The sequence below is a fragment of the Miniopterus schreibersii genome (genome assembly GCF_964146895.1).
Source record: "Miniopterus schreibersii genome assembly, chromosome: 12".
Lineage (NCBI taxonomy): Eukaryota > Metazoa > Chordata > Mammalia > Chiroptera > Miniopteridae > Miniopterus > Miniopterus schreibersii.
This window is the reverse complement of record NC_138112.1, coordinates 37,789,911-37,803,890: the sequence shown is the minus strand read 5'-3', so window position 1 is coordinate 37,803,890 and position 13,980 is coordinate 37,789,911. Positions and strand designations below refer to the sequence as shown.

General features: G+C 38.5%; 2 protein-coding genes across 2 annotated transcripts; both read left to right on the top strand.

Moving 5' to 3' along the window:
- Positions 1-6,898: 6,898 nt before the first annotated feature.
- On the top strand, positions 6,899-7,858 carry OR51G1 (olfactory receptor family 51 subfamily G member 1; the record flags this gene model as incomplete). Its single annotated transcript, XM_081153937.1, has 1 exon — positions 6,899-7,858. One exon carries the CDS (start codon positions 6,899-6,901, stop codon positions 7,856-7,858), a length of 960 nt encoding a protein of 319 aa, XP_081010063.1.
- A 4,899-nt stretch (positions 7,859-12,757) lies between these two features.
- LOC308565159 (olfactory receptor 51G2) lies at positions 12,758-13,699 on the top strand (the record flags this gene model as incomplete). The annotated part of the gene is made up of 1 exon (XM_081153972.1): positions 12,758-13,699. One exon carries the CDS (start codon positions 12,758-12,760, stop codon positions 13,697-13,699), a length of 942 nt encoding a protein of 313 aa, XP_081010098.1.
- Between the last annotated feature and the right edge of the window lie 281 nt (positions 13,700-13,980).

Genomic DNA, 13,980 nt, shown 5'->3' with positions numbered 1-13,980 from the left:
CTTAAACAGATGCTTCAATAACAGGAAACACAAATGGTCATTATAAACATATAAATAGAGGTATATAGTTTCAAGTTAGGAGAAAATTAATACACAATATTGATATCCTGATCTCATTCAGAACTTGGGATTCTAGACTCTTAGCTGACTCCTCCCAAGATGTGCTGGCAAATGAGCCAAGAGCAAGATTTGATGAATAGCTGTTGAATTTAAATATGGCATCCAAGATCTTATCAAACTCAGTTTCCTCAGTCTGAACCTGCATTATGAGTTCAGTACTAGATCAGTGTCCCTTGAGTCAACCCTTTACAAGATTTTCCATGAAGTATGGTGTTATTCTCCAAAGAGCTCTTGCTTGTTGTCATCCCTAAGGGCTCTCTGGGCTTTATAAAACAGTGCTCACAAAGCACAAAAGGGGAGTCTAAGGGATTTTCCCCCACTTCTAATCTTTTTCCTATCATTGACTTTAAGATGGAGTGTCACATAGGTAAAAAAAATTTATAAATAAGATAAGATATAATTTTACTCTTTTATAATATTTGTCAGAATTTGCATTGCATTTTCTATCTCTTTTGATCTTGAAGAGATGGGCTAGATGTTGAGAGAAAAGCAGATCAGAAGTTCCCCATGGAGACTGAGAATCTTACAGAACTATCAAGGAGAGATGAAATGTATATGTTGGGGGAAGTATGTGTCTAGGGAAGGTTTAGAAATGCCCAGTTTGGATATGTGTGAGAATGGTGTATGTCTTAAATATTATGTGATTCTTCTTCTTCATGTCTCCTGGCAGTTAGATACATGACATTGAACAAGTTATTATATCTCTCTAAGATTTGTTTTCTTATCTATAAAATGGGGAAAATAGTAGTATAAGAATATAAATGAGAAAATCTATATAAATAATTAAGAGGGTGTCATATTACTATAATAAAGTTAAATTAATAATCATTATATAATAAAATAATTAAATTTATGAATGCTTCTCCTGTACATTTAAATTAAATCTCAATAGTGACTACTTGTAAAAAACAGTGCAGTTCTAAAAACATTGGTGAGACAAAGGCCAGAACACAAATGGTCACAGTCTACTGACATCATAATTTTAGTCATGTCTAGCACAGTTAGAAAAGCAAGGTTTATAGCTCAGATAAGGAGTTTCAGAAGACTGGTAAATTCATAAGATGATGGATATTATGTCCTTATCTGTAGCCTTGGCCTTTCACTTAAGTTCCAAACACTTATTCTAAATAAGCTATCAGTTTCCAAGGAAGCCAGGTCCTTTGACAGTACTCTGGGTATTCACCCATTTAGAGGTTGGGAGGAAGAGCAAAATCCAACAAAACAGCAGATAGTATGATATAGAAACACTAAAAGGTTATTAAAAAAAAAAAATGAATATCTGGAAAGGGTAGCATTATCAAGTATGTCTTCTCCCTCCACCAATTGAACCTGGAAGGAGTTAGCTTTATCTACTTGCTTGTATACCAGTGAACTTTACTTTATCAGCAATGACCCACCTGCTGTCTTTGCAGCTTTACTAATATTGCATTGGATATGGTCAAGGAAAGGGATATGAGACAATACTGGTCATCCATCAGATTTAGAAATGTGTTAAAGTAGGAACTGTGTTCATTGTGCATGTTATCTCACAGACAATTAGATGAAACTGCAACAGAAACTTGAAGCACAAAGGGAAGATCTAGCAACCCATCCTGGCTGATTTTAATATAGTTACAGATAGCATGTGTGATAAAATGAAAAATATGGGATAAATTCCAAGCTGTTTGGGAAACCAACACAGTAAGTATAAATTAGGCATGTTCTAGGCAAACTGGATTTATGGTCACTCTCTTGATTATTTTAGTAATGGGGTTTACTGAGAATCCATTAAGTATCAGCTATTCTGTTTAGGTGTTCCAACAATTGTTTAAATTGATTCTGGAAGAACTGTCGATATAGATATTGGTAGTTAAAATGGGTTGATGAACCATTTGAATGTATTAAACTAGCATTTTGGAGTACAAGTTTCTGAATTATGAGCCAGACCACATGTGCACTAGGGAGAAAACACAAGGAATGGTCAATGATAATTGAGAAGCCTATAGTTAAGATTGGAGGCCACCATTCTCCTTAAACACGAACCAAATTACACTAGCAGTTGACTCTAAAACATACAAGAATGCCTGATAGTACCAAGGTCCATGTAAGAAAAGAGGGGAAAGGTTCCCTTTTTAAGATATAAGAAAATAATCTTTCTGAGAGATTAACATGTCCTAGGTTGCATGGTCCCATGGTTTGAAAGTACCAGAGATAAGGTTGGAGTCAGCTTTGTTTTTTATCTGAGTCTGAATCAAAAACACACTCTCTTGGAACACTGCTCTCCAGGCCTAGCTAGGTCTTTCTTATCCAGTTTCAGAAATTGAAATCCATAAGCAGAAACATCTCAACATCTTGAAGATATTCCTCTACCTAAAGGATTGACGTTTCTCAGCCTCTCAGGACTTTTATCCTCAGCTAAGAGTCTTGAGAATTCTTCAGGGAATTCTCAGCCTAAATAAAGGCCCCTGGGCTCTTCAAAAAGATCCTGTGTTTTAATCAGGGAATATTACTGTAGCTGGGCTACCACCTATCCTGATTTCTGACTGAAAGGAAGAATGCACTCCAAGCCCCTTCCCTCCAGCTGTTGGTGCTCGGGTATGTATTGTAAGAATCACAGAGAACAGCCAGGAACACAGAGATAACTGGGGCACATATAACCAGGACCATTCACTGAGCTCTCAGTTTAGCTAGTTGCTAAGTTCCTACAGAAAATTAGTCAAGAGAGTTTAGAGTGGCAGATGAACTGAAGGTAGAAGACCTGCAGGTCAAGTCCTACTTTGTCCCTATGTGTGATATTGTAAGGAGACTTGAATGGGGTGGTGGACACACAATACAATATACAGATGATATATTATAGAATTATATACCTGAAATCTATATAATTTTATTAACCAATGTCACTCCAATAAATTCAACTTTTTAAAAATCATCTTAATCATTCAGTTTAATCCTTACTGCCTTTCATCTCTTTTCTCATCATTAGGAGCATTAGTTCCTTTATCTTTAAAATTGAAATTGCTATCTCTACCTTTCTTACCCTAAATTGTATTATGATAATTAAATATTAAAACGGATTTGGTAGTGTTTTTAACAATCAAATGTTATACTCATAAAAGGTCATGATTGTCCTTAGGAGTAATTTTGCAGACCATCACCAACACAGATGCTGATCATCTTAAATAACTTTGTTTGCAAATATATGAGGAATAAGTATCAGAGAGAGTCAAGTGTTATTGAAACCACTGCTCAGCCTATGTTTCCTCTGTTTTTGTCATATATAGTAGGGTGACATCCCTTTACCTCAATAAATTGGAGCTGAAGGGAAGACTAAGGGTGTATGATGTTGTCTAGTGGAGAAATCAACTGACACTTTCTCTGATCCATTAACCTGGAGGTGAGTGCCTTTGGGAAGAAATTGGAGAGTCACTGCACTAAAAATTATTATTTTTAATCCTTACTGTATCTCATCTCTTTTATTCATTCATGCATCCATTTATTCAGCAAACTATATTAGATTCCAAATCTATGCAAGGGTTGAGGACTCTAGTAATACAGCAATTCTATCTCTCCAGTGCTAGTTGGCTTCCTTTGATCTTTTTCTGCATCCCCCTACCTGGTACACTTGCCTCTAACCTATACCCAAAACAGAATATGCAAGGAATATATTTGGAAGAAAGATAATAACTGGGATGGGATACTATGGAAGCAATGCCCCACTAAGCAGACATAATGATCCTTTCGTGTCTGGAGATATGAGTGACATAAATGACCACTACATGTTTCTTCCATTTCACAAACTCTGAAATGGTTCAGTGTGGCATACATGGAAACCAGCTTTGCTATAAGTCTGATGGCTGAAAAGCCACACATTTATTTATTTATTTATTTATTTATTTATTTATTTATTTATTTATTTATTTAATATATCTTTATTGATTTCAGAGAGAGGAGAGGGAGAGAGAGAGACAGAAACATCAATGATGAGAGAGTCATTGATCAAGCCCACAACCCGGGCATGTGCCCTGACCGGGAATCAAATCCCGATCGCCTGGATCCCAGGTCGAAGCTCAACCGCTGAGCCACGGCCGGCCAGGCCACACATATATTTAAACTCTTGTTTGCACCTTCCCTTAATTGATGAGAAATTTTCCCTTCTTTATTACTTTTTAATTTTTTTTGCCATCTCTTTCTCTCAATATTGGAGCAAGATTGCATTGTTGCCTGTGCCACCCACAGTATGCTCCCCAAATCCTAACATATCCCCTTTTTCCTTCACAGCCCATCTTCTTTCCAAGTCTCTACTTGTCACCTTCGTTTTTCCTCTTTACTAGATGTCCCTCTTTATACCCATTCCCTCTTTCTCCTTTGGAATCATAAAACAAGAGGGGTTTTATTACTACATTTATTATTGTACTATTATCATTATTATTACTTATAGCAAAAGCTGGGTGTGGACTTCTCTCTTATCCTCAGCCCTTCAGTGCCCCTCGACCTTAATTTTTTTTAAAAAAGGAAGCCTTTTGAAAGAATTCTCTCAACTTCCTATCTCTTTTATTTATTTATTTTTAATATCTTGACATCTTCACCCATCCTATAGATTTTCTCTTAGAGGAAAATTACAAGTAACGTATACACTTTTTACTTATCCCTCCCTACCCATTGATAATTTAGCCCTTAGAATCTTTCCCTAATCTATTAAAATATTCTCTGAAAAATCAACAATGACCTCGCCATCATGTAAGTGCAATGCCTTTTTAAAAACCTTCATCCTGTGTCATGTCCTTTGTCATCAGCAGTGGTGACTTGACCTCCATGACACCGTACACTATGGTTTTCATCCTGTCTCTCTGATTCTCCATTCTCTCTTTTCTAGTTCAAATTTTATCTCCTACTTTCGTTTAAAATAGTTTCCAGTGTTATGAACTGAGCCCTTGTCTTTTCTTTCACAATGCATTTGCAAGAGATTGTCTCCAAATTCATGGGAGATGCCCTGTATCTCAAACCCTCACTTAAACCAAAGATCACTACATGTAACACCCTCTAGATACTGTCTCTAAGAATTCTTTTTTCAGCTTACATTCAGAATGTTCCAAACTGAATTCAGTCCCAAAAATATGTTTTCTCTCTACTGTTACCCATTTTGGTCCACCTAGTGTTATGCATATAATGGAAATGGCTATCTGTAGATGTGCCAAGGTACAAAAATTACAGTTTGGGTTTTTTTTTATTAATTATTTTTTTTTAATTTCCTGACTTTTGCAAGAGAAGAAATATGATGTAAGACAATAATACAGACTTTGCAGCATACTGTCAGGGTTTTAATTCCATCCTCAGTACTTATTTGCTCTGTAACTAAAGAGGCGAGTTCAACTCTGTGCCACCATTTTCTCAACCTGTAATATGCTCCTTAGAATAGAATTTATCTCATAAGAGGGTCATGAGAGTAGAAAGGCATAATATGCATTAGGCACTTAGCAAAGAGTCAAAAACATAACATATTAAATAAGTATTAGCTATTTTAACTTTTGCTGCATGTGATAAAAATATACTAGTCAGACCATATTTGTATACATAGATCCATTACAGTGTGGCTTTCAATAAATGTAATTGAATAAAAGCTCCAAAGGCAGATGTAAAGGAGAGCCCAGATCAGTTATTATAGGGATAGACCAATATTTATGTGTCTTATTGATCCAAGCCCTAAAGGCATATCTCACTCTGAGACCCTAAAAATTTTATTTCCTTTTTATAAGCTAAAGATTAGAGGCTTTTCCTGGCCATTTCAGGTTTCTCTTTGTTATTTCTGCTTCATATCTAGTGTATACCATCCCCATGTCTACATCTAACTGCAGCCTAACCACTCATGTTGAAAACATATCTCTCCTGATATCTATCAGAACAAAGCCCCAAAGCACCCTTTTCTAGAATTCTTTGTCTTCTAGAGACCCTTGCTTTTTCTCGAGCATTTCTCAGTTCCAGACTTCAGATTTGCACATCACCACTTTTCTCCTGAGCAACCAAAAGCATTCATGTAGGTTCAGGAGAGACATCACAAGTTACAAGTCCAAGGACTTCAACAAACATTTACTCGGGGCTCCTTTTGCACTCCTCCCCAGACCAGGCATTGTAGAATAAAACACAACCCCAGCTAAATTATAAATACTTCTGCAGGCACGTGATGTGCACCTGATCTTAGTCGACAATTATGAAAAATGGTGTGTGGTATCAGTTTTCCATATATATGACACAGATTCTGAGTGCTTTACTGATTGATTTAGAAATTTTTTTTCAGGGAGGAACACATGAAAAGGCTTCCATCTGAGATGCTCTCATTGAACCACTAAGAGTCCAACACTGGTGAACATACCACTGTAAGAGCAAACCATATGGCATCCGTGAGCTATAAAAATCCCCTTAGAAATCTGAACAAAGTAGGGACTTTAGTTAATAGCAATATTGATTTAATAATTTTAATAAGTGTACCATACTAATGTAGATGTTTATTATTAAAGAGACTGGGTTAGGGTTTATGGGATCTCACTATACTATTTCTCAATTTTTCTGTGAATCTGAAACTGTTCTAAACAACAAATATATTTTTTTAAAAATCCCCTCTAAAAGTCCCCTTCCTAGGCCCTCCACAAAAGGCTAATAGATCAGCAACCTAATTCTTTCCCATTTCATCTGCAGACCCTGACTCTCTGGGCACAGGACACTTAGGTGTGTGATAATTCAGTCTTGTCACTCTCCGGAAACCTCTTCCTATATTGTAGGTTGATGAATCCAAGATTGCAAAACCATGACAATCCTTTATAATGGCAGCCTCCAAAAAGCCACTTTCTTTTTGACGGGCTTCCAAGGTCTGGAAGATGTCCACGGCTGGATCTCTATTCCCTTCTGCTTCATCTATTTAACAGTTGTTGTAGGAAACCTTACCATCCTCCACATCATCCATACTGATGTCTCCCTCCATGAGCCCATGTACTGTTTCTTGGCCATGCTGGCCCTCACAGACTTGGGCCTTTGCCTTTCTACAATGCCCACTGTGCTGGGCATCTTCTGGTTTGATGTCAGAGAGATTGGTGCTCCTGCCTGCTTCACTCAGCTCTTCTTCATCCATACCTTATCTCTAGTGGAGTCTTCAGTTCTATTGTCCATGTCCATTGACCGCTATGTGGCCATCTGTAACCCTTTGCGTTACTCCACACTCTTGACACCTGCACGTATTGTCAAGATGGGGCTGAGCTCGGTGCTTAGAAGTGCCCTGCTCATCCTGCCCTTGCCGTTCCTCTTGAAGCGCTTCCAGTACTGCCGCTCCCATGTGCTGGCCCATGCCTATTGCCTTCACCTAGAAATCATGAAGCTGGCCTGCTCTAGCATCATTGTCAATCACATCTATGGGCTCTTTGTTGTGGCCTGCACCGTGGGTGTGGACTCACTGCTTATCTTCCTCTCCTATGCCCTTATCCTCCGTACTGTACTAAGCATTGCCTCCCGCCAGGAGCGACTTCGAGCCCTCAACACCTGTGTCTCCCATATGTGTGCGGTGCTACTCTTCTACATCCCCATGATTGGCTTGTCTCTTGTGCACCGCTTTGGTGAACATCTACCCCACATGGTTCACCTCCTCATGTCTTATGTGTATCTGCTGGTACCACCTCTCATGAACCCCATTGTCTACAGCATCAAGACCAAGCAAATACGCCAACGCATCGCTAAGAAGTTTGAGTTCATAAAATCACTTAGGTGTTTTCAGTAGGGTAAAGGGAGGCAGTTTGTGGCATAAAGCTCATAGGTATTTTTAGTTTCAGCTGTGTTGTGGCAAAATAACAGACTCCAATTATCAACAAAAAAAGTGAATTAATAATGCAACATAATGCATGTATGACCTTAAAAAAATTGCCTATCTCTCTGTTCTTTGGTTTCCTCAAATGCAGAATGAGTAGGGAAATAGTTATAATACCTTTCATATAAAAATGAGATAATTCATGCAAATCTCTAACAGTGCCTAACATATATCAAGTCTCAACAAATATTTAGCCTTTCTCCTGTTTGGTCTTTCTGAACTTTAGTTTCTCCACATGTGCTAACATTTGGGATTACTGAGGCATCTTTATTGCAGTCATAGAAATAAAGAGACAAAGAGATATAAAATAGCCTGGACCATTTGTGAGAACTATACCCTGCAGATAAAGATAGGTGGGAAGAACTTTACTCACATTACAGCTAGGAAGTTGGGGTGGGGTGGAGGGGATGTTAATTATTTTCTTTCTAAATCATGTCTTCCTCATAAACTTCTACCAATTAATGATCATAGAAAAACTACAATAACAACAATAAAAAACAATACTAAAATAACATAAAAATTAAAAAACTCATTTTAGCTTCAGTTCTCTCAGCCAAATCCAATAGTATTCCCTATAGGTTATTTTCCTTCTCTCTTAGTTCAGTCTCTCCTCAAGGAACCATCTTTATGTATGAGATATTCTCTCTCTGCTTTTTCTGTCTCAACCTTCTTTCTTTTCTCTACTCTTTTCTTGGCTAGAAGATATGGACTTTTGTTTTATCTCTCCCCACATAATATCCCATTTTCCCTTACAGAAGTTTCTTAGCTAAGATTTAAAGCTGATAGGATTGTCTTCTCTGAAATAAGATCAAACTCTATGTCCCTTCTAATCAAATGAATCCAGTCTGTGTTGCGTGTGTGTGTGTGTGTGTGTCTTTATCTCTATCTCTCTTTGTCTCTTTCTTTTCATAACATCTGAGATGCAAACTTATTTTCTTCCAAAGCACATCTAATACTACCTGTCTTTTTTTAGTGCTTGGACTCAGAGGTTGTAAATAAATATTACTTGTGAATAGGAGGAATATTATTTATAAAATATTTGTTAAATAGATGAAAATATGATAGGATACATAGATAAACAGATGTTATGAGCTGAATTATGTCACCCCCACCAAAAGAATTGTAGTTCCAACCTTCAGTACTTCAAAATGTATTTGGCAGTAAGGTCGTTAAAGAGGTGATTAAGTTAAAATAAGGCAGTTAGGGTGGGTCCAAATCCAATACGACTGGTGTCCTTATAAGATACTGATGCATAAAGGAAAGGCCATGCAAGAACATAGTGAGAAGGTGGTCACCTGCAAGCAAAGGAGAAAGGCTCAGAAGAAACCAAACCTGCCCACACCTTGATCTTGGACTTCCAGCCTACGGAACTGAAAGAAAATAAATTTCTATTGTTAAAGCCACCCATTCTGTAGTATTTTGTTACTGTAGCCCTAGAAATCTAATATAAGAGGTAACTGTATTTTGGAATGAATTCCAGGCTAAAAGTAAAACTACACTTTTAATTATAGATGAAATAGAAAATTCTTAAATTAGAGTTGAAAACAAGTAATAAAAAATAAGGACCTATGAAAATTCCTAAACGTCTGTGGTTGTCACAAATGCCAGTTTCTTATTCTGTAAGGATGAGGCCCAGAGACCTACATGTTCATAAGCATCCCAGGTGATTCTGATCCTGATTATCTGGGGACTATGATTTGAAAAATACTGCTTCATAACACTCAACTGTGTATAGTGCTCAACCAGAGATTAATGGAATGTGGTCACAAGAGGATGCCTACCACATTCCAAAGGTTCCAGTCAAGCCAAAAAATTGGAATAGTCTCTTATGATTGGGTTGGGAAGTCTAAAACATTCTTTACTAGTTATACTTTTATATTTCCAAAAGGGATCCAATAAACTGCATACTAATTACCTGGGTAATGAAAACACTAAAAAGGCCCTTTATTTCTCTCTCTAAGATGTCTTCTCTATCAGGTTTCAGAATCCAAAAATAAAGGATTAACTCTTCACGTTTCTGTTTTAACATGTAAAACTCCTTTTCGGATTTAACTATGCTTCCCAGGAGTCTATGTTGCCCACAAGTTATGAGAATAGATTAGTTTCTCTTATTAGTCCCTTGATATGTAGAAATGCAGGGTTCAGTTCTGAGTAGATCAGAGACAGGAAGAGGAGATGTAGTCCCTAAGTGTAGGCAAGGACCAAGAGCATGTAGAGTCACACAAGGTACCAAGAATAAGCCTCAACACTATCACAGTATTTCCAAGAACTCAGCCCGACTTCTTGCTTCCTCTTTGGTGATAGGAAAATCACTAACTCAAAGGCCCTTTTAAATGTTGCATATGGTTATATATACCCAACATGCACACTGTCATATCCAATGTGCATAAGCTATACAGTTATGTTACATGACACATAAAACACTGTCAACATCACCCACTCTGCTTTCCTGAAGTGGTGGAGATTGCTTAAAACTTTCACCAGGTCCTTCAGCTGTAGCTATAAGTGTGTAGCATCCCTTGGGACTCCCTTCTAGACATTTTACAAGATTATTCTCTTCTCCTCTCTTTCCCTTATCCCCTAGGTCTGAGATAATGAAGCTGAGGAAGACAATCAGAGTAGGGAATTGATTAAAGATCCTTAAAAGGTTCTCAATGGGGACCTCAGGCAGTTGCATAAAGACCGGGGAGTTAAGCATTCACTCTCCAGTCTCCATAACCCCGCAGCTAAAATCTCCAGTTTTAGCCTCCCTTCCTCCCCATGTAAAGACAGGAGCTTCTGGACCCAGCCTTGGTGTGTGAAGAGTCAATATAGGAGACAGCTATTTGGTGCTGGGTTGTGGAACCAAAAAAATGTTCCAGAAGACTCAGCCAGAGCTTTGAAGAGAGAGAAAAGAGAAACGGCTTTGAGGCACAAGAAAGGTTACAAAGGGTGCCTGCCCAAGGTGGAGACTGTTGTATCAAGAGATTGCTGACTTCATGGGATCCCAGGTCTGGTGTTAGCACTAGCTGAGAAAGGAGACAACAGCTTTCTCTCATCTGTTTACTGTTTGGATTTGCTAACCTGAATATTTCCATATTTTCAGAATGTGCCTTGGAGCTCCAGAGATTTAAGATTGAATTCCAGCTCTGCCACTGATTGGCTGTATGACTTTAGGCACATCATTAAATTCTCTAAGCCTCTCTCTCCTTTTTTGCCAATCAAGGTAATAATATTAACTTTCAAGGCTTCAGTAAGGTCTCATGCTATTTATTTTGCAGTGTTCTTAGTACAGTGTCTGCTAAATAAGGACTGTTCATCAGATATAGTTTTTTCTCACCACCTTACTTCATTATCACCTAAAAAATATTTCCTGCCGTAGGATTTATGAGTTATATTGTTAACCACTATGTAGCTTGCCTGTCTCTACTAAGTCTTTAATTTTATGCTCATTGCTGCTAGTTGATAGTGAATTGTCTTCAGTGTGAGAAGAAAGTGTAATGGTTGTTTAGAGTCTAAAATCTAGAGAAAAATTAGATCTCAGTTCAAATCCCATTTTGGCCATTTACCAAGTCTTTGACTTTATAAGTGTTAATTTTCTCTAAGGCTCTGTTTCCTCACCTATAATATCAGAGTTATTTTAAGTAGATAAAACATGGACCAAGCTGGCAATAGCTAACTAAAGAAAATTTGACTCTCACTAGTGTATTTTTTAAAATTGCTGAACACATACTGTACACCAGGACACATTCCAAGTACTGCCTTTATAGAAGTAAACAAAGCAAAGCCTCTGCTCACTTTGCCCTCATACTCTGGTGGGATTATTAATTGGGAGTGATATGATCTCTGCTCAGGAGGCTTAAATCAGCACATGGCCTCTCTTAGTGCTGTCCCCTCCTGAAACTTTTTTCTTTGTCTGTAGAAGAATAAACCCTACAGGCATCATTGTCTTTTGTTTTGTGACTCACATGGGCTCTACTTTATAATTGGCATTATAATTGGCACTATAATTGGCATGGTTGATAGCACTCACTTACATTCACATCAGTTGATTCCTAGACTTCTAGGGAATGCCACTTGCTGACTGATGTGAGGATTGGAGCTTTGATTTCTTGCTCTAGCCACCAAGAATAACTTTATATACTGCCATTCATACAATCTCCAGTTCTTTCTGGAATTCTGTGAGCTGAGTAGCACTTATGCTCTATCTGGATTAAGTTAGGCTTCTATAGCAGGAAGACCAGAGAAAAAGGTAAGTGAAGAATTTGTCTTGTCTAAGGTTAACAATTACGTGTAGGTGAGAGAGGAAGGAAGGAAGGAAGGAAGGAAGGAAGGAAGGAAGGAAGGAAGGAAGGAAGGAAGGAAGGAAGGGGGGAGGGAGGGAGGGAGGGAGGGAGGGAGGGAGGGAGGGAGGGAGGGAGGGAGGGAGGGAGAGAAATAGCAAAGAAAGTAAGGTAAGAGAAGAGAAAGGAGAAGTTAAAATATTTAAAATGTTAGTGAGAGTCCTGGCAGAAGAAATAAATGTCAGGAGAAATTTATTAAAGGTTTTCTCATATGGGGTAGGCAAAGTTAAGTATAACCAGCAGGAATAGTAGAGATGCTCAAATCTCTTCACCTGAAGGAGAAAGAAGAAAAAACTTTAAAGAAAATAAATTTTCTTAAAAAATATTGAGAGGGAAGCATGGTCCAGAATGAAATGACTTTTGGGGGAGCTGTACAGTTCTAATCTTTATTTTTTCTTTTTAAATTTTTTTCCAGGTGCAATCACTAGCTTTTTCTCAATTCATTTCAAGAATTTGGAGGGTATCCAACAAGCCCTTCCCTCCACACACAATGACATGGGGATCCTTGGAAAACAGCAGTAGCATTTCTTCCACCTTCCTGTTGAGTGGCATTCCTGGACTGGAGCATATGCACATCTGGATCTCCATCCCATTATGCCTCATATACCTGGTTTCCATCCTGGGCAACAGCACAATTGTTTTTATCATTAAAACAGAGCCCTCACTCCATGAGCCAATGTACCTCTTCCTGTCCATGCTGGCTCTGACTGACCTGGGTCTGTCTCTTTGCACACTCCCTACAGTGTTGGGCATCTTTTGGATTGGGGCACGAGATATTAGTCATGAGGCCTGCTTTGCCCAACTCTTTTTCATTCATTGCTTGTCCTTCCTGGAGTCCTCTGTGCTATTGTCTATGGCCTTTGACCGCTTCGTGGCCATCTGTCGCCCCTTGCACTATGCTTCCATTCTCACCAACACAGTCATTGGCAGAATTGGTCTGGCTTCCCTGGGCCGCAGTGTAGCACTCATTTTCCCATTGCCTTTCATGCTCAAAAGATTCCCTTATTGTGGCTCCCTGGTCCTTTCACATTCCTATTGTCTCCACCAAGAGGTGATGAAATTGGCCTGTGCAGACATCAAAGACAACAGCATCTATGGCATGTTTGTCATTGTTTCCACAGTGGGTATAGACTCACTGCTCATCCTTTTCTCCTATGCCCTAATTCTGCGTACCGTGCTGTCCATTGCATCCAGGGCTGAGAGACTCAAAGCTCTTAACACCTGCGTTTCCCACATCTGTGCTGTCCTCCTATTCTACACTCCCATGATTGGCTTGTCCATCATTCACCGCTTTGGGAAACAGGCACCTCATCTGGTCCAAGTGATCATGGGCTTTGTGTATCTTCTATTCCCTCCCCTGATGAACCCCATCATATACAGTGTGAAGACCAAACAAATCCGAGATCGTGTGACCCATGTCTTTTGTTACTAGCTGGGTCTAGTCTTAGAGGCACTATTTCCTTAAATGTAATCTTACTCCTCTATCCTTATAATATCTAATGTGCATAAAATGAAGGAGGCTGTTACTTATTTACTCAACAAATATATACAGAGAATTGTGTTGCTCACAGTAAAAAGAAGTTGATATAGGAGCAAAAAAGAGATATCTTCTTCCAGCAAGGGGAAGAGAGTATCAAGAAAGGTTTCCCTGACTTGATAGCTTTAAGGGACATATAGGAGTTAGGAAGTCAAAGTGGGAAACTACAATCCAGT